This window comes from Python bivittatus, unplaced genomic scaffold (assembly GCF_059951505.1).
Source record: "Python bivittatus isolate LINGU-HERP-01145 unplaced genomic scaffold, Pbiv_v1 ctg000700_np1212, whole genome shotgun sequence".
Classification (NCBI taxonomy): domain Eukaryota; kingdom Metazoa; phylum Chordata; class Lepidosauria; order Squamata; family Pythonidae; genus Python; species Python bivittatus.
Genome location: NW_028277098.1, coordinates 70,117,977 through 70,145,282, shown reverse-complemented (window position 1 = coordinate 70,145,282; position 27,306 = coordinate 70,117,977). Strand labels below are relative to the sequence as shown.

General features: G+C 39.5%; 3 protein-coding genes across 4 annotated transcripts; 2 read left to right on the top strand and 1 right to left on the bottom strand.

The window, feature by feature from the left end:
- Window positions 1-1,107: 1,107 nt before the first annotated feature.
- LOC103057035 (mitochondrial glutamate carrier 1-like) lies at window positions 1,108-12,644 on the top strand. 2 transcript variants are annotated; one of them, XM_007428922.4, is made up of 9 exons: window positions 1,108-1,146; window positions 4,182-4,307; window positions 4,825-4,880; window positions 7,050-7,140; window positions 8,939-9,057; window positions 10,178-10,379; window positions 10,466-10,620; window positions 10,858-10,933; window positions 11,508-12,644. In XM_007428922.4, coding segments are annotated over exons 2-9 (861 nt in total). In that variant the 5' UTR covers window positions 1,108-1,146; window positions 4,182-4,305; the 3' UTR covers window positions 11,668-12,644. The 2 variants fall into 2 exon arrangements, with proteins under 2 accessions (XP_007428984.1, XP_007428983.1); XM_007428921.4 differs by lacking the exon at window positions 1,108-1,146 and adding an exon at window positions 3,638-3,785.
- A 3,534-nt stretch (window positions 12,645-16,178) lies between these two features.
- On the bottom strand, window positions 16,179-20,766 carry TSHB (thyroid stimulating hormone subunit beta). Its single transcript, XM_007428925.2, has 3 exons — window positions 20,684-20,766; window positions 18,468-18,636; window positions 16,179-16,507 (listed from the first exon to the last, which is right to left on the bottom strand). Exons 1-3 carry the CDS (start codon window positions 20,764-20,766, stop codon window positions 16,277-16,279), a joined length of 483 nt encoding a protein of 160 aa, XP_007428987.1. The 3' UTR covers window positions 16,179-16,276.
- Window positions 20,767-24,098: 3,332 nt separating this feature from the next.
- On the top strand, window positions 24,099-25,626 carry LOC148214240 (uncharacterized). Its single transcript, XM_088154024.1, has 2 exons — window positions 24,099-24,142; window positions 24,747-25,626. The coding sequence occupies exons 1-2, from the start codon at window positions 24,099-24,101 to the stop codon at window positions 25,624-25,626; spliced, it is 924 nt and encodes a 307-aa protein (XP_088010150.1).
- Window positions 25,627-27,306: the final 1,680 nt, after the last annotated feature.

Genomic DNA, 27,306 nt, shown 5'->3' with positions numbered 1-27,306 from the left:
ATTCAATCTCTCACAATGAGGAAACATTGAACATGATAAAAATTCTAAAAGCAATGTGAAGTCAATGTTTTTATTAGACTAATTCAGTTGTTGTATAGCTGATCTTTCTATAAAGTTATGAAATATGGAAAATGGGAGATTTCATTCAAACAGGCTTGTTCTGATCCTAAGATGATCCCTGGAAAGACAATTGAAGTGAAGAAACAAATGAGATGGTTCCCCATTTTTGAAAATATAAAATCCAAATATTAATCAAATCTGTCTGTTAAGCAAAAACATAAAGGCTGTCCCAGCTGCTGTCCAGAAACATCACAGCACCAGGTAAGTCTATGCAGATTTTATGACTTCAATATTATCAGACTTCCCTCCCATCAGGCCTCCCACCCCCCCACACACACACACACCCAGCAAGCCATTCACAATCTCAAAAGGGGACTGATTTTTGTGAACTTCAAACCGAATAAAGGTTCAAAATCCACCTTTATGATTGCTGAGTCAATCGATTACTCTTCAGGGCTCAAACTTTCATCGGGCCCAGCGAAATGGGTAGTGACCCAGGATCATGAAATTTGTGGTCTTATATAGGGAGTACCCAGTTGCCCATACTTGCATGCCACTGCCTCCAACTCTGTGAAGCAGAAATAGAGGGACGGCCGGTGTAAGAGGAAAAACCCGAAAAGAGAGCTATGCAATGCACCACCGTGTACTTGTCTACATGGAAGAAAAACCCCTTAACTGTGTACAGAGCTTTACTCTTAGATAAATATGAGATTGCTTGCACATGAAACTGCCGGGCGGAGAACGAAGGGGAAAAAAACCACCACGCAGCGAACAGGCTGGAGCACTGAGATGACCGTGGGGTTTACACACAAAAGGATTTAAACAAAAGTGAAGTCTGTAAGCAATCTGTTTTTGCGATAAAGCAGCCCGACGTGATTGCCAAAAAGACGCTCAAAGGAATTTGCGCGCGGAAAAGGCAGGAGGAGGTAGAGGCGAGCCGAAATTACATCGCCTTGTTATTGGAGGAGCTGTAATTGCCGTGGCCAATCACGGCACGCCTTTGGTAGGGGAAGAGAAGCCACTGGACATCGCGGGGCGGGAACCTTTTCAATCGCGTGGCCGAAAAGAGATCTAGCGCGGCAGCCGGTGAGTAAATGGGCACGAGAAGGGGAGGGAATCGTTGGCAGTTATTTGACCTGAGGAGACCGAGCTGGAATGGGGTCTCCTTTTTCAGAGGCGCCTTTACGATCACATTTCATTTCCATTACGGGTTTTTTTCCTCACAACCCCCCCCCCCCCACCGACGCTGGCATACAAAGAAAATCGTATTTAGGGGCACGAGCGGCTTCTTGAATTAGAGGAGCCGAGGGATTTTTTTTTACAAGTGGGACGAGGCTTTTCTTAAAACGTACCAAAATAGGCTTGTTACGCTGGGAAAGTTGCACTTTTTAAATTCTGTATCTGTCATTCAGCTACGAAATAGATGCCCAAATAAAGAAAGTATTTTGGTGGCGGAGAGCAGTCTCTGTGAAGGAACTGTGCAAATAATCCGCATTGGCCGCAGTTCGGGAAATTGCATTTTTCCAAGGGATTGACAGTAACAAGAGGGAAAAAAAATCCATCAGTTTATTTTGTCATTTGGAAATATAGCAGATTAGTGTCAGCTGCCATTTGCAGGTTGTATGTTCTAATGCTGGGTGTATTTTTCCTCCCGTTTCCTTTTATTTAGAATATATTTACCTCCCCTTCAGCCAGCAAGGCTTTCAGAACTGTTTGCAGGGAAGGAGTAACTACTAGTATAACAGCAGAGCAAGGTAATCTTAACAGTGAAGCAGCATTTCAACCACACTCAAAAACTGCAGGATTTTCTTTGGATCAAAAGGACTCCCTCTCAGGGAAGTCTTTATTGCAGCCTAATTAATTTTGCAGTCCAGCAGAAAACATAACATAAAGTTGTCAACTGCTGCAGCAAATAAAATAAAATGCCAAAATAAATTTTCCTGCTGTGGTAGTCCTATGATAGGGAATGTTTTGCCAGGTATACAACATTTCAGATCTGCCAGGAAAAAGATGGAAATAAAAGAATAGTATGCTGGGTGTGTGGATTTAAATTACTTGACACATTTCCACATGCAGGGTGGGTAAACTGAAGCAGGCAGCAGTGGATGGTAGTAGCTGGCATTCACCCTTGCCTGCAACCCGGACCAAGACCTTTTTGAATGCAGTTCCATTAAGAAGCCAACTCCTAAATGCTGGAGAGAGCCCTGCTAGAAACTGGTCCTGGCTCTGTAATGCTAATTCCTCCCAGCATTAGTGGAATGACATTCGGTAATCGTTTGAATTGCTGGGAAAAGAGCTGGTAAGGGGCCAGAACTGAGTTTTAAAAAAAACATCAGAATATCTTTGGTGTGTCTTGCTCATTTTCCTGATGTTGCTCATCATCTGTGCTTATATACAAGATTATTTTTAAATGCATATATTTCATTTTTACTACCCTTTCAAAATTAATAAAACAAAATTAACCACTTCTGCACACACTGATTGTTGATTCATCAACTCTTCAGGAAAAGAAGAAATGGATTAAAAAGAAGTTCTGGAGTTTCAGAGACATAGATATGGCTGTCATTTAATTAGGGCAGAGTATATTAAACATGTCTTAAGATTTAAAAGATTTGCTTTTAAACTAATTTCTGAGTGACTTTTCTGATATTTCCCCTTTCCTGATTTGTAGCATTGTTGGATTTTAATATAAGAACAATCATTAAAAAATAAACTAGTGTTCCCTCATTTTTCTTGTTCAAGTACAATTATGATGATTACATCTTCCTTGAGCATGTAGAAAAAAACCAGCTGCCACACTATTTCTTATAATTTAGACGTTTAAGGAATCTTTTTGAAACAGGAAATACTTTAACTCTGTAGCTGAAATGTAAGCTCTGCAAGGGAATAAATTCCTGTGACATCAGACTGTATAATAATACTGTAATATCTCATTCTTAACGAAATGCACTCTTCTTTGAAAGCTTCATTGTGACTTGCTGTGTCTCCACATGGATATGGGGAATCCATGAAGAATTCCAAACTCTTTCAATCTACAACTATTTCTCATCTTTAAAAAAAAAACATTAATAGTTATTAATAGCCTGGAGACAATAATGATACTTTTTTATTCACAGATACTAAATTGAAATTTGTCGATGAAAGATAGAAAATTCTTCTTGAAGTCATATAATGTAACCCTAAACATGTTTATTCAAATATATGTCCTACCTGAATTCAGTAGGACCTCCTGCTGGAAATGTGCTTTTGTTTGTGATAATAAAAAGCAAAGCTTAAATCAATATTTATATATTGAGTTCTTCATTCTTGATTCACTAAAGAGCTATTATCTTCTATATAATTTCACAGGCATTATATCAAAAGTAATAGATTCCATTTCAGTTGCATCTTCTTCATGGCATAAATTAATCATCTATGTATTAATAATAGCTGATGACACTTGGTGTAATAGCAGCCATGAGAGGGTATTCCGATTTGTCATACTGAATTTGAGATGCTTTGACATATTTGAAATGCCTGTATGCTCAAACAGCCAATGAGATACTTTTGGGTTATTTATAGAACAACTAACAGATTTTAAGGTATGGGTTCAGTTTGCAGAGATTAGACAGAATTGTCTCTTCAAAGAACCAACTTCTCATTGGCAGTTTGTATAACTTTTACTGACCAAATAAAACTTTGAACATTCTTCCTTTTGAGATGAAGATGGCTGAGAAACAGATTAGGTATGTCCCATCCAGGATTTTAAAGATAAAGTGAGCAATGTAGGCATCAGTAGATTAAATATCAAATTAAAGACATCAAATGTTGGCTTATGGTAGTCTAAATTCTGTGTATAATGCTGAAGTGTTATCTCAAGTTTAGAAGGGGAAAAGAAATGTACAGCAAACTCCAAGATCAGCAATAATAAGGTATTCCATAAGAATCATTGCATGAAGTCTAAAAGATGTTACCTCAACTTCCTATTGATTAAACCACAAAACAAAGGACCAAAAGAAACTAGAAGCATGATTTTGTATGGATTGGAATTGGGGAGGGGGGGACAGGTTAGGAGATGAGAGTGAGCTGGTGAGCTGTAATTATAAAGTGAGTCTGAGACAACTGAGTTCTATTTTCTCTAGTTTGCCTGCTAAACTCATCAATGGAGGAGCTGCTGGGATCATTGGTGTTACTTGTATATTTCCAATTGACTTGGTTAAAACTAGGCTACAGAATCAAAGAAGTGGACAGCAAGTCTACAAAAGCATGTAAGTGACCTTTAGAAAAGTATCTTAAGCCAATACAATTTGTTTTGCAGAGATTATTTTTCAAAAGCCCTTTTAAGACTTGTCCATTTCTAAGACAGGAAGCTTCTTCAGTAGCTCAGGATTTAAATTGGGCTTTTATAATTATGAAGCTGCAATTATTACTATGTTTATAAATTGTTCAAACAGCATTTTTTATCATAGTGGATACCTATAGATGTAGGTGCAGGGGAGTAGAAATATACCATTATTAATGGAATGATTCAGTAATTACTATATGTAGTGCAAAGGCTTGATATGCTCCCTTTCATACATCAGGTTATTTGTTGTTGTTAAGCCCTAATGTCTATTCTGACAAGTATTTTAGCTGAAAGTCATTTATGAAAATGGCAAAATTAATTGCATACAGTACAATATGGATGAATATCACTGGAAAGACAAATAGATATTAAAACAATAGCTGGAATTGTCCAAACAATATCTAAAAACTTACAAATTGTTTTATTGATGTTCTGATCAGGTTGGATTGTCTAATGAAAACTTTACGTTCGGAAGGCTGTTTTGGCATGTATAGAGGCGAGTATGTTTTCCCATGTTTTATACTAGCTATAGTTAACTCAGAAATACCACTTCATGATGGTAATAATTTTGATTGGAAGATTACCACTTGTAAAGTCAGTGCAGTTCTAAATACATTTCTAATCTAGTAAGCCATATTTCCAGTACTTCTGAGTAATAGTGAATAGCATTTTATTATTTAAGGATTAAATATTGAAGCAAAGAAATGCAAAAAAAGTAGTTGCTTTTTTTAGATTTGCCAGCAGCTTAGCACTAGAGTCCAATTAAGGGGAAGAACATCTGACTGCAAGGTTTCACTTCAGATGCGGCAGGAGTAAGGAATTTGAGGCTCACCAGAAGTTGCTGAACTACCAGAAGGCCCAAGAGTAAGGAAAGGTGGAAGTTCTAATTTAGCAATATCTGAATTACTGCCCTCCAGTTGCCTATGTAACAATTGACCGGCACTTTCCAAACATTTGTCTTAGGTGTTTCTTATGCACTCAGGATTCACTCTCTTTTGAAAGAATGTTGAAATGGCCAGAGCTTTTTTTTTTTTTAATCCTCAGTAAGATTTCTCACTCTCTGAGGTCTTGGTTTCTTCTCTAACTTTCCTTCACTTCAAAAGAGGGTAATATTTTGGGTTGGGATGGTTGTAGAGAGGAAGAATAACATGTAGTTGCTTTGTACACATTCTATTGATGGCAAAAGTGGTTGCATGCATGGATTTATTCATTCATTACTTATCTTTGTACTTTTTGCACTATGGTTTGTTAATAAAGTGGAGGGACTAGAGCAAAATCAAAACTCCAGAGAAGAGAGACAAAGGAGCCTGTTTCATGGGCCTTCATAAGAATAATAGCCAGTTTATATACATTCCTTCATCTCAAGAGAATAAAAATTGGAGAGGCATGACTTCTGTATTGTAAAACAAAGGCAGATTCTGTAGACCATGCCTTTCCTGAATAAAAAAAAAAGTAGCTTTCTTTTAAAATTAGAGGAAGAACTCCAGGGAAACAGAGAAAGAAGTTGCTATACCTGAACTAGGGTGTACCATCTCCCCAAACAGCTAAAATTACTCTCAAAGGCCAGGAAAAATCCAGGGAAAATCCAGGGAAAATGAGAGAACCTTAGTATCAGCATTCAGGCGATCTTTAAGAAATAAGTAAATGTTTTAGCCAGAATCTGTGTTAAATTTAAATACTTGAGCTGAATATTCTTTATATATCTGTACAAGTTATATGATTGTATAGTCTTCAGTCTTTCGTGCATATATCTAGTTATATATGAACATTTTTTTTTCCAAATCTCTCAAGAGATTTTCCCTGAGAAATGTTTTGATAAAATTTAGAGCCTGGAACAATTGTAACAAACCATTGCAATCTTGTGGTTTGGGGTTTTTACTTCAATTTCCCAGTTGCTGTATACTGTAAACTGAGCAGTTGTATACTCTAGATTCTGCAACAGTGCATAATTGCATTTTTTAAAATCTTAAAATTAAAAAGTGATGTTTATTTTTTCTTTTTAAATAAAATCTGATTTTTCGTCAACTCTTATAAGATTAGTCTAATAATCCCGTCTCCATCCCTCCATCTTTGGGAGACCCCCAGCTCAGGCTTATGTCCCTGTTCTGTGTCCTTCTCTTGCCAACACGCACATAGAGACACAAAGGCAGACAGATAAGCTGTAATGGGAGATGGGGAAGCACTTTAATGCAGCTGTGTGGCTGTCCTAAGATCGCATTCTTACAATCATTTTCTTCTTGGTGGGCTATTTTAAATTTACTTGATGACTTATTTTAATTAAACTTTGTAGTAAAAGTTGCAGTAAATTACTAAGCATTCCTGTAAGCAAACATATTTCATGGAACTAAACCTATTTTTGGAAGTTCAGTTCATTAAATATTTAAGTTACTTTTTAAATTATTTTATCAAATTAATTACATACTTTAGAACATGAAGAAGAATCACTGATTTGAAATACAGTTAATAATATATTTCTAGTGAAATGTTGAAGGTTCTTCTTTCATTGTTTCTGCAATCATTACTTTCCTTAATTCTTTTCTTTCTACTAATGAGAACTTAGCTTTATACCAGACTGGTGCAATTTTGTTTTATGATGTAATGTAAATCATTAACTGAACAATACGATCGCTTTATTTCAATTAAACATAAGCATGTTTATTTATAGGTGCAGCAGTGAATCTGACCCTTGTAACACCTGAGAAGGCTATCAAACTGGCTGCTAATGACTATTTTAGGCACCTTCTTGGCAAGGAAGGGTATGTTATTTGAGACACTCGAGGAGTATCACTTGTATCTTACATCCGTTAAAGTCTGTGTTCATAGCTGAGCTGAGGTTTTAAAAGTTGTTTCAAGTTCTATATTTTGATAGTGCATATTTAATCTTTTTAACCTATACTACCCTGGAATACATTTTTGGATCAAGGCGTATTTTAAAAATGAATAATAAGTAAGAATAATGTAATACAACTAGTTTAATGATTCTGTAAATGCCACCAATGGGATTAGTTTTATAATCATACTCAAATGATATATTTTGAAACTAGATATGCAAGCCTAATCAAGCACAAAGTAAATGGAGGAAAAAGAGGAAAGGGAAAAGATTATACTTCTGTTCTATATATCAGGAAAGCAGTTTTTTGGGGTTTGCAACAGTGAATTAAAAACTGTTGGAAATGATACCATTTTGTAGGGGCATTGCTACTCACAGACAAGTGGCAGGATGTTTTCACCAGTGCTGATAGAAGCTCTGCTTTTATCCTCAATCATTTTCTTTTTGGACACAGAAAAATGATAGGATCTACACAGGGGTGAAGAGAGTCACAGAATAGAGAATGCAAGGGCAGGTGTACAGTGAGTGCAAACAGAGGGTCACCCCCATAGCAGGGACAGCTAGGGGGACAAACAGGCCATGCAGAGGAGCAAACAGAACCATACATACAAAATGGAGGTAAGTAAAGGGGCTGATAAAGGTGAAGAGAAGGGTTAGAGAAGATATATTTTCTCTCGGGACTTGAATCATGGCCTAATACCATCCCATTCTAAAATAAACTTCCTCCATAGACTTGTATAGAGAAGAAGAAAAATCCTTTGGCTGAAATAATTATAAACCCACCCCTACTAAGGATTTCCAATAAGGAATTAGGTTATCATCCATATCTAATGAATTTCATGCAAGAGAAAGTTTTCCTCATCTGGATGAAGATGAATGGATATATTGATTCATTCATTCACTCGCAGGACAAAGTGCCGAGCAGGAGTCTCTGCACTGTTTGGGGGTTGTACTTGGGCAACCCATGTATGATGCCAGTCCTTAGTAGCATGTCTTCATGAGTTAATGTGTCCTTGTTTCAGGAAAGACTGTAGCAATTGTTGAATAAGTCAGTGGGCTAAAAAAGAAATCCTCTTGTTTCTTCTTGTTTTTATTATGCAATGCGCTCACATGTCTCCCAGCTCAAACCATAATTACCTCAGCTCTAATATTGCTGAAACTGTTCATTGCATTTTATAAATTTTGGGTGATTTTAGTAATGATAATATATGAGTTTTAAGCTCATATTTGCAAACAGTGTGATTTCAATATCTTGTACTGGAGAATGGACAATGTCAGTGACTGAAATAAGAAGCAGCAGGGAGATGGAGAAGCAGAAAGCTCTGTCCTGCACGCAGCCAATGTGACTAATTGCAAGCTGGATAGCTTGAAGTACTGCAGATGTTGCTGAACAACTCCAGCATTTCTCCCATTTGCCAGGTTGTTAGGACTATTTGGAGCAGAAGTAAAAACATCTGAGGGGCCACAGGTTCCCTGGTAATTGTAAACATAGACATAATAGATCCCTTTGAGATAACAGTTTCAGGAAACTGCTATTCTGTTTCTGTTCTTGTATCATAATTCATTTTTTCTTTTCTCAAAGTTTCCTGTTCCCTTGGAGATAATCTATGTATCTTTTTTACACAGCCCATTCCTACTTGTGGAACTCCATGTTGTGGCATTAAAATTAATGTAAAGTAATATGATTGATAAATGTTCTGATGTTTTATTTTGTTTCCTTTCAGGGTAGCTCTGTCTTTATCTAAAGAGATGCTAGCAGGCTGTGGTGCAGGAGTTTGTCAGGTTGTTATCACCACTCCTATGGAGATGCTAAAAATCCAGCTGCAAGATGCAGGGAGACTAGGTAATATTGCCTGAAACCTCTGTCCATATGTCCTACTGACCTCTGAGAAATAAATGCATCTTCTGAGTATGTGAGATTTCACTGTAAAACTCTCACATATTGTACCATTTTACCTTGGAGGATAGCTGCAAAAAAATGTGTTCTGTACCCATCTCTCAGAATAAGACATCATTTTACTGTTTCGGCTGTGTTGAAACTATAATCCATGTCATGGTAGCTACAGTGCCGCAATCCAACCCAGAATGCTATATCACTAATAAACTAGTGAACCAAGTGGCAGGATAGCATCAGGAAATGTAGAAAATCTGCAGTGCCTTTTGTGTGGTTTGAGGGGTGGGGGGAGAGAATAGAAATGTAGTCTTAAACCTCTACTAGCAATTCACCCACATACCATGTTTCCTAAAAAAGACTATGTCATAACTGGAGATATACTCCAAAAATGATGGAGCTCAACTCCTGGATTTCCACTATATTTCCACTTTCCATTATAGTTGCAATCTAAAATCACTGTGATGGAATGGTGTTATGAAGGCTACGCTCAGGGAGATAAACATTTCCTTAGCCCTCAACAGGAGCGTGGGAAGTTTAAGAGGATGAGACTGGCACCACCCTAAGGAATTCACGGTGTTGTGGCTTGCTGGCTTGGGAACTTAGGTTCAGTCTGGAGAGATTTCTGTCTTGAGGTGGAAGCTAATAAACACAACAGAACTGTATTGCACTGTCTCATGGAGTTCTTTGGGCTGAACCTGACAATCACACAACTGCTGTAATTGGAAGTAGGGCTGCACACACTGACCTCACTCTGCCAGCTATATTCTCTTCTGTATATTGGAAGATTTGAAAAGGGGAGAATGTTTTATGCCATAAGCTCCCAGTGTAATTTGGAATTTTGCTCAAATAGAGATCATAATGATGCGCAAGTCTAAGTATGTTCAGCAAGTTTTTTTTTTCCTCTGCTGTAGGGGAAACTAGGAATTGTGCTAACCCTATTTGAGGGTTCAAATTCATATGATTACAAAGTAGTTAAATGGGTTCTCAGGATTCTTATATTCAGATTTAAGTTCAAGTTAGATTTTTCAGGAGACCAACAATCCTGATACATTTTCTACTTTCATTTCAGCATCTCAGCAGATTGTGAGCCGAGTTTCTTGTTCCACCTCTGGATGCAATCTTGTAACTGTCAACCCTATTTTAACTAGAGCATACAATGTAGGACCTGCTGTTATCCCAAGGAGGATATCTGCCACCCAAATAGCAGCTGAGCTTCTACATACTCATGGCATCAAAGGACTTTACAAGGGTCTTGGAGCCACTTTACTGAGGTAATGATTTTATGTTTCCCTAACCTTTTTCATTCTCAGACTAGGTTTCCACATTGTTTGAAAAAGGAATAAATTTTGTCTTTCAGGGATGTCCCATTCTCTGTCATCTATTTCCCACTGTTTGCCCATCTGAATAGAGCAGGACAAGATTCCTTGGAGGAGAGAACAAGTTTCTTTCGTTCTTTTCTTGCTGGGTGCATGGCTGGCTCAGTGGCAGCTGTATCTGTGAATCCCTGTGATGGTGAGAGAGACTTTGTGTTTGTCTCTGGACTATTTTGTCATGGGGCATGTTGAGAAAAGGTTATTCCTTGGGGATCCGTGAAAGCTAATTTATATTTTATCTGTTAAGGGCTTCTTACATAGGGAAGGTTATTGCTTTCATAGTACAATAATAGTTCAGTAGAATAGAGACATTTTGAACTGTCATTATTCAATTACTTAGTTTACCAACATAACTCTTTAACACTTTTTTTTCCAGTAATAAAGACTCGTCTTCAGTCAATGGGCAAAGGAAGAAATGAGGAGAACTACAGTGGAATTACAGATTGTGCAAGGTATAGACTATAAAAAAGCTCAATTTCTTGACTCTGAAGCAGAAATATGAAGTGTATTAAATGCAGAGAAGATTTACTCTTCGAGAAAACATGCAGATGGCTTCCACATATTCATCAGACTACTTGAACTGATTTTTCAGTTGACCTTAATTTATTCTGGCATCTCTGCAGATACAAATCTTGTTAAAATTATGAGTAACCAGTTGCCCCAAGTGCATACTATAACATGTAAAAGCCACTTTTATGTGATTCAGTCCAGGCTACATGGTGGTACCATATAGGGTATTCATGTAGAATATTACAATTCAGAACTGGATTTCTGTATTAGCTGCACAAAAGCGTGAATGTTTGAATTGGCTGTTAACTTCCTTGGAATCATTCCGGTTCTTGTTGTGATACCACTCTTTTGTAAGACTTCTTTTTGTACAGTGAGTTAAAGATATACAAAGTCTTGTTAAGTGTATGTAGAGAAATCTTGTTGGTGAATATTTAACATGTGATGAAATATTTTTAGGTAATAGCCTGCAGAATGTTTTAACCAATTATGTCTTGTTTACTTTTTTTGTCTTCCCAGGAAGATTTGGATAAAGGAAGGTCCCTCAGCCTTTCTAAAGGGGGCTAGCTGCAGAGCACTTGTCATTGCACCTCTCTTTGGTATAGCCCAAGGGATTTATTTCATTGGGGTTGGAGAATTTCTTATAAATCTATGCCAGAATGGAAGACTGTCCCCCTAGACTTTCATTCATTGGACCTACTGGAATATATCCACAGGAGCCACCAGTCAAGAAACAAGAGTAGCTCATGTCTATTGACAACTATTTCTTCTGTTGGGAAACATGACAAAAGACAAGGCCACTACAAAAGACATCAGTCATAGAATACTCTGTAAAATAGGGGCATGTCTGTGTGTAGGAAACAAGAATTCCTAAGAGTGGAATGCGAATAACTGCTTGGGGTAAGTGGAGGGCTGAAAGAGTATATAGGGAAATGTTTTGTATATATGAGTGGAACAGGAAAAGAAAGAAGTATCTGTGGGGCCAAATCTTTTTTGAACTATTGAAAAGTGAACTAAGCAATTAGTTGTTGTTGGGGTTCCATAGATGCTGTTAATCTACCCCACTTGCAATCTTTCCAGCTATTGACTGTCTGCTAGTGTCTCACTCACCAAAGATTAACTGGGAACAAAGGTGTATGGATTTTTATAGATTTGCGTTTTTAACTTTACCTACAGTAAAGAATTTGGTTCCTGTGGTAACTGTTAAATACAGAATAACTCAAATATTACAGGCAAAGTAGATTAGTTAGTTCCTTAAATTTATTATTAAAAAGCCGTAAGCTATTAATAAAAAATGCAAAATGTGCTCTTTAGAACCAAATGTAATTTAACTGGGAGCTGAAGATACTGCTTGGCTATTAATATTGTTAATCATATCATAAACTGCCAAGCAGTTTTTCTTTATTGGCTTTTTCACATGTTTTATGATATTTTCATTATGATATTTTTCCATTATCACTGAGCTTGTCTGAGAAAGTACAATTAAGAGTGTGGGTGCCATTCTGTCTAAGGAACGATATGTTGGTTTCAAGACACTGTGTGCCTTGCACCATGGACAATATAAACACAGTTATACCCCTGCACTTATTCTAGTACAATAAACATGTTTAAGCCAGTGCAACAGCAATCTGTGTTTTGTCTTGACTCTGCTGATGCTAAATATTCTCCCTATCTATGTATGTTACTGAAAAGTTAAGCTAAGGTGGGATTGTTACATTTTCTGTTAAATCTTTGATTCTTACATGTCCTTACATGTTCATATAAACATGTTGGTGTAAATGTGCAGCCAAACAGTCTTGTTCAATTGAAAGAATCAGTCTTTAGAAAAACTCACAGTAGCTCGCTAAACAATTATATTCTACTTTTCTGTAATAAGGAAGAGCTAGTGCCCCACAGATCAGACAGTAATACTTTTCACATTATGAAAATAGTGTATATATTTCTAAGTAATGGTTACAGATGATTACATCAGTACCTTCATCTATCTTTCAAGAAGAAAGCTCCTTAATATGGCCAAGCAAATAAGAACATGTCAGCAAGAATGAATCATTTATCCACATGTAAGGAAAGGCTAGCTTGTCTAATATTTGGAGAAAGGATATGCAGCTTCTGAGAATTGCACTGAGCTTTCTGCAAAGAGCCACACTTCATGGTCAGGGCAACTCATTTTCTTTAAGGATTTTAGTGTACTTTATTTTAAAATTTTATTTAAATGTTTAAGTTCTCAGTCACTGAAGATGGACATAGTAGCAAAAGATTAACTCCACTTCTTCCATTCAGAAAGCAAAACTAAGACTTCTTTATTCCATGGAGGTAGCTCCTCCAAACTCAGTCTTAGCTCTGACTTGTAGTAAAGAAAAAAGGGATTATTTTTATTCTTGGCTCCACTAGACTGAGAACCAGTATTTTGGTCTTGGAAAAGAACAGTGAATTAAGAAATGGGAAGACAATGAGCTATCATCAACAGGGGAGCAAAATTTGATTTTTGTGGATAAGAATGGCCTTGGCAGGCTTATTAGAAAATGATAGTCTTTCTCATTTCTCCATCACCCTCCCCACCCCAGCCCCATCTGCTACTCAGAACAGATGTCTGTTTACCACTAGAGATCCTACTCAGGATTATGGTCAAATGGGCAATAGAATAGCCATAAGGAGAGCCTTGAGATTAATAGCACAAGCAGTGGGTCCATTCAATATACCATGGAAGAACTATTAGGCCTCCCTAGGAGTTGCATGCTGCTACAAACAGAGGTTGAGGCCCAAAGTACACCAATTGTAGACTCTAGTCCCTTTGTGAAGGATAAGTGACAGCATATACAGATTTTTAAGTTTTTCTCTAAATCAGTAAATACATAAATCTGTGTTCTCAGCTGGTACCATATAGCATCATGGCAGTATTCCCTAGAAATGACATAAATATCAGAGTCAAGGTTTTTGACATATAAACTGGAGGGCATCAAGAGTTGGTTTGTCTGAGCTACAATGTTCAGTTCTGATGAACAAGGCAGAGCTATAGCTGGAAGTGAGATTTGCACTGCCTTAAAATTATTGATAACATTGAGGAATCCAAGGTAGAGAGCTTTGACTTTTTCTCATAATCCTGATTCTTCTTTGGATCGTACAAAATTTTGTTCTCACGGGAGAGGACATATGAAAGATAGGTGCCCTTATAAGAAATTGATCCTCTAAATGTAGAAGGGAGTTTAACCACAGTCAAGATGTTAGAGGTGAGCAAAGTTGCTTCCCTTCCTCAATTTCTGTGCTGCTTAATGGGAAGGTGAAACAAGCATCCTAGTGCTAGGAGTAAAGAGCCTTGCCTGGATCTTCAGTCTCAGCTATGAACTGCTTCTGACTTGGAAGAAAAATAAGGAACCAAGGAATTTGAGGAGGCTAATTCAGGCCACCAAAGATTACTTAATGTTGCATTTTTCCCAGCATTAATGAGAAAGGTGGTAAGAGTGATTAGCCTGAAACCTGAAGCATCAACTCCTGGGGAGAATAAAGCCTAGAAAACTCTGTTCAGCAGAAGTGTTTCATCTATTTTTAGTACTGAGTTTAGGATTCCAATCCCAACTTCTTTCTCAGATGTCATGAAGAGAAAATTGCCAGAAGTGACTAAATATAAGACCCCTTCTTCCATGGTTAGCAAGTTGTATGTGATGCCATAAAAGACCATAGATTGGCTTGGAACTCTATCAGTGGATGAAACTGGTAGCCCTCATCTCTAAGACTACAGTCCAATTCAGGAAGCTGGTATCCAGGAAACAGCTTCGTACGGTCTTAGCAGGATTACAATGCTTGATTAATGAGACGTTAGAGTAGTGCAGCACAGAAATGTTACATATATGTATCTATGTATGTATAAATAATATAAATGTAAATATAAATATAAAAATGAATGATTGTTACTTGAGCCTTGGAACCTTGGGCACTACTACAAGCATAGCTACAGTGGTTTCTGTTTCTACTTCAGGAGCAGATTATCTTAAAGGTGCATTTAGTGCAAATAGTCTCAAACACAGTACTTAGTTCTCTGCAGTAGTGGTTAGTAGCAACCACCTACTGAAGGAGAAACTCTTGAGGGACCTCTGAAAGAAGCCACTCATGAAGGGGATATCATTTCAGGGAATTTCTATGATCTCCACTGCTTTGGTTCTATTACAGTGGATCAGTTCTTTCCCATGACACTCTCCAACAATCAGATTATAAGGGTGGTGTGCCTGTCAGAAGTCTTTGCATCTTCAATACAAGGATACTACACTTTGATTTGGGCAATGTCTCCGCAAAACCATTTCTGAATCAGGACGAAATTAAGTCAAAGGCCCTGCAATCAGAGGCATCTTATCTGCTTTCCTAGTGGAGACAACTTACCTCTCTGTTAGTGGAGAATATAAAGAAAACAAAATATGTGTGGTGACTGCTTAAACAGTCTCTGTCCCAGGCAGAAAGGCTACTGAATCCAAAGAGGTTTTAGAGGTTTATGGATTGGTGGGGAGCCCCTCTAGTCAACCTCTTTGCAAAAGGAAAAAAACAGGTGCTAGGTTCTTCTCCCTTTCCTTGGTGTACAGGTGAAAGGCACTGATGATCTGTGGCCCCTTGGCAACTGGGTTAACAACAATCAATAAATAATGATGATAAAAAAAACTCCAGTGTAACACACTGGCTAAGGTTATACTACATGTTAGATTAAGCTAAAATAAGGGTCAAAACCTAGCCATTGTCTTAGCAAGTTGTGGGAACCAAACCATCATATTAAGCCATCATGCAGTTTATTTGGGCATAACACATTATGTGAACAGCATTTAAGTTTTGTTAATCTAAATTTAAGCTTTATCATGTTATATGAGTCCAGTTATCAGTGCAATTACATCCATCAATTTGGAAGTAGAGCAGTGCAACAACTTAGCAATCAACTAGCAATGTAAATATGGAATGGGCTGACAGCCTCTTTCTTTTGAAAAAGAAAGTTTTAAGAAAATCCTTGAAACCCTCTTGTTTGTAAAATATTTGCTCCAAAAGCCAATGACTATGCTTGCATTTGAAACTTTTTCGCCGGTGAAACTTAAGAAAAATGAAAACCACAAAAATGAGCAGCCTATTATATTTCATTGTTCTGTCTTAGAATAATTTGGCAGATCAAATTCATGGATATGCTACCCATCTGGTTTATTTTAGCTGCTGCTGCTGCTGCTGCTGCTGCTGCTGCTGCTGCTGCTGCTGCTCTTCAATGTGTCAAGAGACATGCATGAAAGATACAGAGAACCAGGACCTCAAGGGCTACGTGACTTCTAGAGCATTGCACAATAACCAGTGCCACTTGCCTCCTGCACACAGTCACTGTAATCAGTGTTGCATTTCCCACACTTGCAACTCACTGCCACAGGATAGGAATAGTAAGAGACAGCATGGTGTTGACAGCCAGGGATCATCACGGTCCTGTACACCAGGTCCTTGTATGTACACACATCCTGGGACAGGGCACTCAGCCTCTGGGGAAGTAGCTTCTTAACATTACTGTCCTGTAATAAAATACCAATGGTTATTCCATCTCCCTAACAGACTTTGTTTAAAGTTAACCTGATAAAGTTGTGTTCTGCTCTCCATTATGCTCCTCCTCACCACTATGCAACTGAAATAAGAAGCACCCTTTCATCATTATGGGAGCTTTTCAAACTAAAGTTAAGCAGCAGCAATCTTGCTGTAAAAGAAAACAGTTTAAACTGACCCTGTATAAAAATATTATGAACTGTTTGATCTATTTGCATTGCAGAAAAGAGTGTGCTTAGAATGGGCACTTCCCTTGAAGAGCAGTTGCTCAGAGGTAGCAAGAGTACCTGCTGTGTATGCAGAAAGTCCCAAGTTCATCTTTGGAGAAAGCTTAGGAAGATCCACCACTGAAACCCTGGAGAGCTACCTATCAGAGCAATGTGACTTTGAGTACAACAAGTAGGCTGTAAAAGGAAATGTATGAACAAATGTCAAGCTTTTTAATTACTGTAACTTATCCCAAAAATCTAAATTCAAGCTATTCTACTAAAGACCCATCAATGACATTATTTGTTTATTATTATTTAATTACTTGTAGTGGGCTACAGTTTAAAAAAAAGTAAGAACAATTAAAGACGAAGAAGCAGATCATGGGGGTTCAGAAAGCGAATTCTATAAACAATAAAATAACCTACAGGGGCTCAACAACTACTCTACCCTATGGCCTGGGAGAACAGCCAAGTTTTCAGTGACTTTCTGAACATCATCAAGCAGGGAGCCATACAGATTTCTGGGGGCAGGGGGGATGCTGTTCCAGAGGGCAGGTGCTGCAACAGAGAAGATATGCTTCCAGATAGATTACACTGTTTTATCAAACAGACCCAACGTGCATCCACTGTGCTGGATCTCATTGGACAGACAGTAACAATCATAGATACAATAGTCAGTTCCTCAAACATATATTTGGGGATTTTTATTGAGAGAAACTGTTCTAGTTCTTCTACAATTTGCAAACTAATGTCCTAATTAATTACAGAAGGAATGATTTCTGATAAAGTCTGTCCCCCAGAGGAAGGAAGGAAGGATTTTTGGAAGTGTTGGAGAAAGTCAACAATAATTCTGTAAGCTGTCCAGAGTTATCATGTGTGAGTTGGGCAGCCATATCAATTTGTTTAATAAATAAATAAATATATTTTATGGAAGGAACATAGTTTTCTAAAAATAACATCTGGGAGGATGGAAGTGCTGGTATTATTCTGCATATTGACTACTTCTTTAGGCACAACATGATAAAATATAAAATAAGTAACTATCATCCTTGCAGGGGGATGTCCTATTTAAAGAAATTTCAAGTTATCTTCTCTTATTAGAGAAGACGACTTATTACAAGTTATTCTTGCAAATCTCTTCCCACTATTTATTCTCTTAAAGCAGGAGTGGAAAACTGTCAGTGGCTGGAGGGCACCAGGCTTTGTGTGACATGTCAAGGACTCCATTCTAAAAATGGATGTTAAGTCTTAAGACACCCAATTTAGTACTTCACCTTTTCCCCAAATTAAAAAAAATGCAGAACAAATCAAAGTTTTGGGTCCACTATTCATAGATTTGGAGGGGGGGCATAAAACACATACCAGTAGGTCACTTGCAGCCACCTGGATGCACTTTTTCATACTCGCTTTAAAGGAAAGTGAGCAACCGCAGCCCCTGTGTCCTTTTTTTGAGGCTCCCAGCACCCCTCCCCTCACATCTGATTTTCAGTTTCCCACCATTTGCAGGTGGAAATCCATAAAAATGCTGGTACAAGCCTAAATAAAGGGAATAGGAAGGAGACAATTCTGAATCTCTAATGTGCAGAACATGACCCCATCCACTTTGGGTCAGAGCTTTGTGTACGATAGCCGCAACCACCCCAAAGCCCCAAATATCCATGCTCAGCCATATGCTCAAGAAGGACTGTAAAAAGAGACTCAGTAGTATCTTACAAGACTGTACCCAGGTCAAGCAGAATCCTTCACAGATGGTGGTGTTGATAGCTAGGCAGTAGGCACATTCTCTCTTCTCCACATGGATGACATAGTCAACAGGGATACAAAGAGACAGACTTTGCCCCAAAGTCAAGGCAAAGACTAGGGGCAGAGAGATGGAAAGGACAGGATTCATGCTGGATATAAAGATAAAGCAAAACAAAATCATTAGACTGAATGGAGGCAAGTAGCATATTAGCTGGAACAGAAATCAGGCTCACATCACCACTCATTTGTGCCTCCCCAGTCTTTATCCCCTAATTCCCTGCTACTTGCAATCAGTAGGCAATTAATGCTCAGGCTAAACTGAAGGAAGGCACATTGAGATAATTCCCTGGTTAAGGGCTGTACAATGCACCCCTGCACAGATGAGAAGTATACAAAGGGATTTTTTCCTGGAGGGCTTTCTAGCTTCCTCTTATATGAATATCCAGGTACCCTCCACATTAGGACTGTCTTCCCTTCTCATCTTGATTTTATCGCTAGGATTCTGTACTTGTAAGGCTCAAAATAATATAACTGAGTTTGAAAATTGAGACATGCATATATTCACAGCCAGTAATCAGAGCAGGCTTCCTTAACTGAAATAAAGAAGCAACAAAAGATTTCTCTCTCTCTCTCTCTCTCTCTCTCTCTCTCTCTCTCCCTCCCCTCCCTCCCTCCCCGTCCCTCGCTGCCACCACAAGACCTGATTGCGTATCTTGAATATCCTTTTGAGGATATTCCCTTCTCATTCCCATATTCCCAGATGTTTGCACACATGGATGCCTTCACACACACACAAAGGCACCATTTTATCTTTGACCCTAAAGCAGACTCTTTTTCTTTTTTCCTCTTACTGTAATATTATTGTAATGCTGTAATGTTGTTGCTTTGACACTAAAATAATCAAACCAGCAGGAGAACAGTCTGAACCGCAGTTCTTACCTTCCTCTGTAAGTCCATAGAAACTTTGCTAAGGAGGAAGAACTGATAGTTTAGCTTCATACAACAAAGGAACAAATATATTTTTAAAATCAAAGGAAGAGAAAGGAAGCTTTACAATACTGTGGGCTTGGGGTAGGAAAGCAAGAGGAACTTGCTTCATCTAGCCCAGGACAAATCAAAAGGGTGCCTATTTAGGATATGTAAGAGTTGAATGGAACATGGGCTTCTAGAGTTGAGACAGCTCCTTGATTTAACAGGCCATTGTTGGATCAAGTGCAATTCTTAGAATCCAAATTGGAAAACATACAATGGGTTGGGAGTGGGAGAAAGATGATGTCATCAGTTCCTGTAGTCAGGAAGTGGTGGGTAGTTCAATGGGCCAAGCAAAAAGTGCAGAATCTGCCCCAACTCTACTCCAGTACTTCTAATATTGGAAAACAGCAATATTTTATTCTATTATTCTTCTCTTACTAATATATCTCCAATATTTTAAAAGAAAAATGTTCCTTCCAGTAGCTGACTTCCTTGTAATGGTTGATTTCATCCCAAGCTGTTCTCTGCTGGATATTTTCTAGTTTGTTACTGTTCTTCTTAACATGTGACACCTGAATAAATAGTGCTCTAATTTCAGCTTCACCAGCACAAAATAGAGCAATTCTCACCCTCCAAATGTTGCCAAATGATGTCAGGCTCATGCAAGCAATTACTTATTCAATGTGACCATTGACCAATATTTATGCCACATATAGTAGTTCTAGTTCCTAAATGTAGGCACTTTTATTAATTTATATTGAATTTCATTACATTGTTCCAACCTATTGAAATGGTTTCAGATTTTGATTATATCTTCTGTGCTATTACACTTCCCACCTCCCACTTCCTGTCATTTCCAGTCAAACATTATATCCAGAACTTGTAAACTAGTAGAGCCATTGACTGAGAAAAAAGCTTGATTAATGACAGATCAAATGTTGATGAATGAAGCAAATCAAAGAGCACTGACATTATAGAGAAGTACTTCTAGTCAAAAATACTAAAAAAAAAAACTCCCAACACACAGCATCCTGCCTAAGAAAATGTTCCAGAGGAATAATCATGTTATTCTCTTAGAGCAAAAACACATCTATCTTGTGGCATCTCAAAAACAAAGCAATATACAGTATAAGTTTGAAGTTTTGAAAACTGAATATTCCTGCCTACAAATATACAGTAATTTTTTTTCCAGATACAGAGGCACACAAAGCCAGGGATACACACCTATCAACTCTGCCGGGCTGCCCAATCTCAAAACACCAACTAAAAGGAGAATCAATCTCTTGGCTGCACAATCTTTTCTTCATGCAATCGCCCAGTGCGTCTTTTGAGTTTGCTTCTGAGATAATGCCCAGTACAGGCTCTGACTGCATTTTATATTCTCCAGGTTAATTCCTGGCTGATCTACTGTTTATATAATTGCATTAATTGCTCTTCTAATCTCAGTAATATCTACTGCAGGATTCATACAGGATTCATTCCAAGGAAATGGAATTGGAAGAAAGTATCTCTGCCTGGCAACTGAACTGTAGTTATCATGAATTACTTTAACATTAATTCTTTATTCGCCATAAAACTGAAATACATATATCTGAGTCTATGTACATGCTGGAATTAGGACTGAACCTGCCTTTTGTCATGCCCAACTTTCATGCAAAGGCTTTATTGTACAGCTGAGCTTATACAACTTGGCTGATCAAGTGCAGAGCTCTCTGCCAGCTCAAAAGCCACTCTGGAATTCTGGGATTTAACGTCAGTTGAGGTTGGCAGCTAAGTTGATTTATTCCTGGCTCAGCTTTGGTGCAAGCCAAATTGCAAAAGAAGGTCAACTATCTTTTCACAAGGGTGAAGTTCTGAAAGTTGGGGAAGTCTATTTCCCATTTTTGCCTCACCCATCCTTCTGGCAGGTGTTTTAATGGGAATGCTGGGTTGCTTTAGCACAGGTGAAAAGTTCCAGGTGGCAAATGGTGCAGGAGAGCAAGCAGGCTTGCAAACTGGGTCTTTATGTATTTCTTTTCCTTTTGTGCAGAATGGATGAAGAGATTTTGGTTACTCAAGTATGAAACTATTCCTATAATGAGTCCCAGTTCATGGAGCCTAAGAAGAACCTTGGACAGGGCACAAAATACTGTAAATGGCACCACTTCTAGGCTCCTATTGGTCAAATGAAGGGACAGCACTGATTGGCATACTATATTCTCAGTATTCCTTGGTTAACATGAGTGAAGAATATAGGTATGTCTTTTCAGACTGCTTGGGAGGGATTGGAAAATGGAAACAGTGCCCTGTAGAAGTGCTCATAGACTCTTGCATAGACATCATCTCCAGTATAAGGAAGTTGGTTTCAGTGAGGGAGTAATGGAGTCAAAATCCTGACTCCTCCCCAAACAAACTCACACCATGAATACAACCGAAAACTAGACATAATTTTCTGCAGTTTAGCAATATAGTAAATTCATCTGATCACAGGGAATTGGAGTGATTCCATTCTTCAGCCCATAACTCTCATAGCCTTTTATAATAGATTTTTTAAAACATGAGAAAGGTAAATTAAATGTGTGAAACCAGCACTAATTACTTCCTATCATATCCCCCCTGCCAATTGCTTAGCAAGCATGCTATGTAGAGTATGACTATTACAATCTTATAAACTCAGAAATACAATACAAAGGAGATGGATAGAGTATGGGAAGGGAGGGGGAGAGGAAAAAAGGAGAGAGGAAGATTGTATAATAAGTAGGAAATAAACAAAGGCACATTCTTAGAAAATATTGGTCAGCTCTCCTATCTAATTCAATAGAACACCCAGTAAATTTATATGTAATAACTGTGGGACAGCAATCTAAGCTAAATATAATTGTGACATCAGTAAAAATATTCTGCTGCCTTACTTTCCAACACAATTATAGGGTATTATTAGACTGATTTCTGGCAATGTATATTACCATATGCATTGCCAGAAATCAGTCTAATAATAGGAATACTGGGTTGTTCAATAATGAAGATTATAGTTTTTATCTTTTTTTAAAAGCGTGTCAGTATTGTGCACATGATCTTAGTTATTTTCATTAGCATTTATTCCAAGATAATTTGCAAAGTTAAGTTGCTCTATTGATGGCCACTCTCACATTAGTTTCAGATTTATTTGTTTATTTAATATAGCTATCCATCTCACTTGCAGATACTAGCAAGATGCATACATAAGTGATATTATTAGCTGTATTGGATTAAAAGAAGCCAGGTGTACTCCCCCTGAGTACCTGAAGCCCTTTGCAGAAATCATTTGAACATTATAAAAGTAAATATCCATAACAATGAGAAATGGCCTCTATTATTTATGTGGCATTTACGATCATTCAATATGTCATTCATACCACCTCAGCTGCAAATTTCTAGTTTTCTGTACTAAAGAATTATAAGTCCATTTTCTATGAGATGAACTCTCATGGTTAGCAAAAAGAAGCAAGATTCCAACATACAGCAACATTATTCTTGGCTGTGACACTACATTTTTTGTGTATGCAATTTTGCCTTGCTCCAGATTGTCTCACAACTCCCTTCTGGAAAAGTTTTGTTCAGGACCTACACCAGTGTGATCAATCAGTTCTATATTTAATCTTGCTATGACTGGATTCATACATTGCACTAAATCATAATGGTGTTTATCTGGTTTTGGCTTAGAGTATTGGATAGGCCCAGGCATTGTGGTGCATAAACCATGTTCTATGTATGCAGCCCATTATGATTTAATCAATAAACCATTGCTAAGCAAACCAGAGCTTAGTATGATGAACCTAATTCAAATCTATCTAATGTTGACTATCTCTTAAATTAATGACTTCTCCAAGAGTCACTAAACTCTGAAAGTGCCAACCAATGACAGCTGGTCCTTGTCATTTAACTGTGAATCATTCATCTCTAACCTTTCTTTTAACCAAAACAACCTGCTCACTGACATCAGTCATTTACACTTTCATGAAATGGAAGCTACCATTTCTATATTGCTATCAAATGAGTAATCCCCTCCATTCAAAATAACAAGCACTCGATGTGCCCCAGTGATAAATAATGCTATGGAAAATGCAAAAGATTACTATTAAAAATCAGGCAATTTAAAGATCTCACAAATGTTGCATAAATGTAAAATTATTACTGAAAAAAAATAAGCATTTTTGCTTTTGTTTCTGGTAAAGAATTAGATCTGAGTAGGAAGTGGGAAACATGTCTACGGGATCATGTGTTAAGGGGATGCAAATCCAGTAAGTTGGCAGGAAGCAGAATCTTACCTAGAGATCCTCGGAAGCAGTTAGAAAGACCAGCTGCCAAAGGACTCTGGTTTTATCTACCATTAGCATTGGCACAGGCATAGAAATTGTTATACTTGTTGCTTGCACTGCAGAGGTGAATTTTCAAATATTGTTTTTGAACACCTGCAATTAACTGAAATTGCTATTTTCCAAGATTAGCTGCAACATTATGTGCTTACGCCTTCATTTATAGGGTAATGATTATGAACTTCAGTATTGCACTCCATAAAAATCAGTTTAGATTTTCAAATTATTATAAAAAATGTGTTATTGAATATTATCATAATTTATCTTTCAAAGACAGTTTACCTGTAATTCTTCCAGTCGCATATATGAGTTCTGCCTTTGTCCAGAGCTCCATTGGAAATCTTGTAAAGTAAGACTAGAATTTGGGGAGAATCATACTTCCATGTGGCCATGGTTCTTATTCCTACTTAGTTCTAGTTCTAATCATTACAGGTGCTCACAATGGAAGCAAAATCAAAAGCAATGCTACAATGATGGATATGTGACTACGCAAATGACTTGATGAACTACAGTTACAGATAAGCATTCTGCATTCCCTGTCCTGAGATACTGTTCTTTGGCAATTAAAAGAAAGCTGAATTGGAAGATGAGAGAAGCACACCAGTCTGAGTGTGGAGGGCAGGGGCAGACACTCACTGGAGGATCTCAGTGCTTTCATTTACATATTTTACAAACCTGTCACTTGCTTAAGTTCCCTGGATTGCCTATAACCACCAGACAATTGCACATGCATGCATGTTGTAAAAAGTCTTGATGGGAATATCACAAGCACTTGATTAGCATTCTTTTTTGTGTGATGAGTGGAAGTGCTAAATGATATGGAAATACCCTAATTTAGCAATATGTAGAAAGACAGCTACCAATTTTCATCCTAGATTATACATATGCTTTTGAACTTTCAGTTGATGATAAAAATCCCAGAAGTAAAATAATGCTTATAGGATATCTTACAGGCAAGTAATATCCTTGCTTTGGACTGGGGACCCGGGAGGTCCAGGTGGGGAGGTATTTGGGCCCAGAACCCCCGGGGACTATGAGGTGGGCTACACCATCAAGGTGGTGACAGGCAGGGGACGTTATGGCGGGAGCTGGAGGGCGGGCCATCTTCGAGGAAGACGCCCCCAGTACGTCTCACCGGTGGTGTGTTCCGGCCCTCCTGGCTCATTCCCAGGTCCTAGTCGGCAGGTTCGTAGGGGCCCTGGCTTCCGGCTGTTGCTGCTTAATGCCAGGTTGGTTAACAACAAGGCCCCCCTCATATGTGACTTGATCACCGAGGAGGGGGCAGACCTGGCATGTATTACCGAGACCTGGCTGGGCCCCGAGGAAGGGGTGCCTCTCTCGGAAATATGCCCAGCTGGGTTCATGGTGTGGCACCAGCCGAGAGGCCAGGGCAGGGGAGGAGGGGTGGCTGTTGTGATCCGGGAATCTCTAGTGGCCTTCAGGGGCATTGCTCCACAAGTTTCGGGCTGTGAGACATTGTTCATTAGGTTGGGCTCCCACGAACAGTTGGGAGTTCTGCTATTGTACCAGCCTCCCTGCTGTGTGGCAGCCTCCATGCCTGAGCTGCTGGAGGCCATCGTGGGCCTGGCAGTGGAGTTCCCCAGGCTTATGGTTCTGGGGGACTTCAACCTGCCATCCCTGGGGCGGTCCTCGGATGCAGCTCGGGAGTTCATGGCTACCATGGCAGCCATGGGCCTGTTGCAAATGGTGCGGGACCCAACCCGAGACAGTGGCCACATGCCGGATTTGGTTTTCTTGTTGGAGCAATGGCAAAGTGATCTGAGGGGAGATATACAGCTTTCTCCGTTGTCATGGTCAGATCACGTCCGGTGACCCTGAGTTTCTCTTATGCCACCCCCCTCCGCAGGGAGGCAGGACCCATGCAATTGGTCCGCCCCCGGCGCCTGATGGACCTGTCAGGTTTTCAGAGGGAGCTGGGGGATATTCCCACGGATCTGCTGCACGGTCCAGCTGACGCCTTGGCTGCTGCCTGGAATAAGGAGGCAGCTGGGACCTTGGACAGGATCATGCCTATGCGACCTCTCTTGCCACATCGGCCCCGACACTCCCCATGGTTTATGGAGGAGTTGAGGGTGTTGAAGAGGATTAAGAGATGTCTAGAGCGCCGCTGGAGAAACACAAAGACTGAATCCAACTGAACACAGGTTAGAGCCGCTGTTAAGGCCTCCATTGTGGCAATAAGGGTGGTGAAGCATCAATACCTCTCTGCCCTTATTGCGTCTGCAGAATGCCACCCGGTGGCCCTGTCTAGGATCACTAGGTCCCCCCTTGGTAAGGGGGATGTGGGGGTTCATTTGCAGAGGAATTTTCAGGGCATCTGCAGGACAAAGTCGCTAAGATTCATTCCAAGTTAAACTCCAAGCGTGAGGCAGGATTTGGGGAGATACCGGGGGACTGTTCTTACCCAATTATCTGGGAACAGTTCGATCCTGTTGCTCCTGAGGAAGTGGACAGGGTCCTGGGGACTGTGAGGGCCACCACTTGCCATCTTGACCCATGCCCCTCCTGGCTGGTGAAAGCAGCTCGGGAGGTGACATGTAGTTGGATCCAGGCAATGGTTACTACATCCTTGCAGGAGGGAGTGTTTCCGGCTGCCTTTAAGGAGGCGTTGGTGCACCCCCTCCTCAAGAAACCCTCCCTGGATCCCACCGTTCTGGGGAAGGTGGTTGAGAAAGTGGTGGCTTCACAGCTCCAAAGGGTCCTGGAAGAAACGGATTATCTGGACCCCTTCCAGTCAGGTTTGAGGCCTGGTTATGGAATGGAAATGGCATTGGTCACACTTATGGATGATCTCTGGCGGGAGCGGGATGGTGGAAGTGCGACCATCCTTGCTCTCCTTGATCTCTCAGTGGCTTTCAATACCATTGACCACGGTATCCTGTTGGGACGACTCAGGGAATTGGGGATGGGCGGCAGTTTTGTGCTGGTTCACCTCCTTTCTTCAGGGGCGATCCCAATCAGTGTTGATAGGGAGCAAGAGGTCCCATCCTCAGCCACTCCTTTGTGGGGTGCCGCAGGGTTCAGTTCTCTCCCCACTCCTTTTCAACATCTACATGAAACTGCTGGGTGAGATCATCCGTCAACATGGGATGAGGTATCATCAGTACACTGATGATACGCAATTATACATCTCTATCCCTGGTGAAGTAAATGATGCCGTGGGTGCCCTTTCTCAGTGCCTGGAGGCTGTAAGGGTCTGGATGGGGAGCAACAGGCTTCGGCTGAACCCTGCTAAGATGGAGTGGCTGTGGGTTAATGGCTCCTCTGTATCCGGGACTTTGTCATCTTTGGTGCTCGATGGGGTGGCACTACCCCAGACAGACCCAGTGTGTAATTTGGGGGTCCTCCTAGACTCACGGCTCCTGCTTGAAGAGCAGGTGGCAGCCGTGGCAAGGAGGGCCTTTGCACAACTTCGGGTTGTGCATCAGTTACGCCCTTTCCTGGATCGGGATGCCCTTCGAACAGTCACTCATGCCCTTGTTATCTCCCAGA

What these genes read in the sequence shown, in the direction of transcription:
- LOC103057035 (XM_007428921.4), top strand. Translation starts at nt 3,760, where the DNA reads ATGAAGATGGCTGAGAAACAGATTAG. An exon ending in CAGCAAGTCTACAAAAGCAT is followed by an intron (nt 4,308 to 4,824) that starts GTAAGTGACCTT and finishes TGTTCTGATCAG; the next exon opens with GTTGGATTGTCTAATGAAAA. An exon ending in ATCTGTGAATCCCTGTGATG is followed by an intron (nt 10,621 to 10,857) that starts GTGAGAGAGACT and finishes TTTTTTTTCCAG; the next exon opens with TAATAAAGACTCGTCTTCAG.
- TSHB (XM_007428925.2), bottom strand. Translation starts at nt 20,766, where the DNA reads ATGAAGAAAAGATTGTGCAGCCAAGAGATTGATTCTCCTTTTAGTTGG. An exon ending in CAGCCCGGCAGAGTTGATAG is followed by an intron (nt 18,637 to 20,683) that starts GTGTGTATCCCT and finishes CTTTATATCCAG; the next exon opens with CATGAATCCTGTCCTTTCCA. An exon ending in AAGGATTCTGCTTGACCTGG is followed by an intron (nt 16,508 to 18,467) that starts GTACAGTCTTGT and finishes ATTTTATTACAG; the next exon opens with GACAGTAATGTTAAGAAGCT.
- LOC148214240 (XM_088154024.1), top strand. Translation starts at nt 24,099, where the DNA reads ATGAGTTCTGCCTTTGTCCAGAGCTCCATTGGAAATCTTGTAAA. An exon ending in TCCATTGGAAATCTTGTAAA is followed by an intron (nt 24,143 to 24,746) that starts GTAAGACTAGAA and finishes GATATCTTACAG; the next exon opens with GCAAGTAATATCCTTGCTTT.